The sequence below is a fragment of the Crocodylus porosus genome, unplaced genomic scaffold, assembly GCF_001723895.1.
Source record: "Crocodylus porosus isolate Cpor-Errol unplaced genomic scaffold, CroPor_comp1, whole genome shotgun sequence".
In the NCBI taxonomy this organism is placed as follows: domain Eukaryota; kingdom Metazoa; phylum Chordata; order Crocodylia; family Crocodylidae; genus Crocodylus; species Crocodylus porosus.
The window spans coordinates 166151092-166152793 of record NW_017728906.1 but is presented as its reverse complement, the minus strand read 5'-3'; the positions used below and the strand labels follow the sequence as shown (position 1 = coordinate 166152793).

Here is a 1702-nt window from a genome sequence, read left to right as displayed (position 1 = left end):
GCTCTTTCGTAGAAAGCAATACCTCTACCTTTCTTCCCCACCCAGTCCCTTCTATGCAGGGTGTAGCCCTCTATAGCTACACTCCAGTTGTGTGAGGAGTCCCACCAGGTCTCTGTAATCCCTACTAGATCATAATGAACACTGGAGAATATGAGGGATAGCTCTTTCTGCTTGTTTCCCATGCTCCTGGCATTGCTATATTGGCACCCGAGTCCTCCTGCTGAGACCCACGTCTTCCTATCCTGCTGATGGAGAGCTGTTCCCTCAGCTCCCGCATGAGTGGCTCTTCCAGTGTCCCTGTCTGCTGAGCTTGCTTGTATATTGGTCCGTGGACATGTTTGAATTTGTGTATCCCTGTCCCCCAGCAATTTTAGTTTAAAGCCCTGTCTGAAAGATCGGCCATCCTGGCTGTGGACAAGGAGTTGCCTTTCCTCATTAGGTGGATGCCGTCCCTTCCCAGGAGTCCTTGACCACAGAGCATACTTCAGGGAGAGGAATCTGAAGTCTCCCCTTCTTTTAATATATTTAAACAAACATTTCATAACCTGTAAACATGATAACTTTTTCAAATAGTAAAGAACAACTGTGGATTTTGTGCCAGCTCTACAGATTTTATATACTAGCAGAAACTTCTAAATCACATTTTCTCTCAGATTGGTTTCTCTTTCTAATAATAACTTAATTTTTTCAAACAGTGTGACTTTGAAGGTTGTAGGAAGTCTTTTAAAAAACATCAGCAGCTTAAAGTTCATCAGTGTCAACACACCAATGAACCTGCTTTCAAGTAGGTAAATCATTTTTTAATACCAAACTTTAGCTAATTCACTTAAATGCTGTGTATGAGAGTGAGCCTGAGACCATCAGTGCAGGTGAAAAATGTAAATATTCTGTTTTAACCTCACTTAAACCTCTCTTCTAGTGTTCTAAATATCTGTTAAAACCAATGTAATTCAACAACTTTGCACTTTCGTCTATAGTATAGAACTAAGGCATGCAATATTCTTTCATTTTCATGGATTTACTTGAGCAGTAGTGCTCCATAACTGTACCTATATCAGTGCTTTGAGTTTGTTATAGGAGTCACCCAGTTGAATAATTTAAACTTTACATTTGGTATGAAACCCATAAGCAGAGTAGCATTTCTTTTGTTTTGTTTTACTGTTGGATTGGCTACTCTTTCTGCCCCAATTTAACAAAGTGAGAGAAGGTGAGGTTTTAAGGGGATAATTGCTCTGACCAAGCAACTCTACCTTTTGAGCTATTTAGCTGCATGAATCGATATTCATTGAGTAAAGCAAAATCGGATGTTTTATTTCACTTTAGTGGAACTTCCATATGCATTCCACTGTGCCTTGTAGCCCTGTAACATCCATGTCTACTGGGTGATAAACTACTGGTTTTCATTGCAGGCTACACTACTTGCTCTATAGCTTTGGGCTAAACATGTTAGCCCCTAGCTTCCACATGGCTTTCATGGCTGGAGGAACTGCCCTAAAATGTTGACATCTTAGTTTGAGAGCCTGGGATGAGTTGCTAATTTTACGGAAAATGTTTCTTAACTACAATATGCAGTTCGATAGTTTCATAGTTTCTAGGGTCGGAAGGGACCTGAACAGATCATCTAGTCCGACCCCCTGCCATGGCAGGAAAGAGTACTGGGGTCAAATGACCCCAGCAAGATGTTCATCTAACCTCCTCTTAA

General features: G+C 41.0%; 1 protein-coding gene across 2 annotated transcripts in view; it reads left to right on the top strand.

Annotated features, from left to right (window-relative positions):
• GTF3A (general transcription factor IIIA) overlaps positions 1–1702 on the top strand; it is a 14114-nt gene that overhangs the window by 7130 nt on the left and 5282 nt on the right. For both annotated transcript variants that reach the window (XM_019530140.1, XM_019530141.1), the window contains exon 4: positions 696–784. In XM_019530140.1, the coding sequence (XP_019385685.1) occupies positions 696–784 (89 nt within the window). The remainder of the gene's footprint in view (positions 1–695; positions 785–1702) is intronic.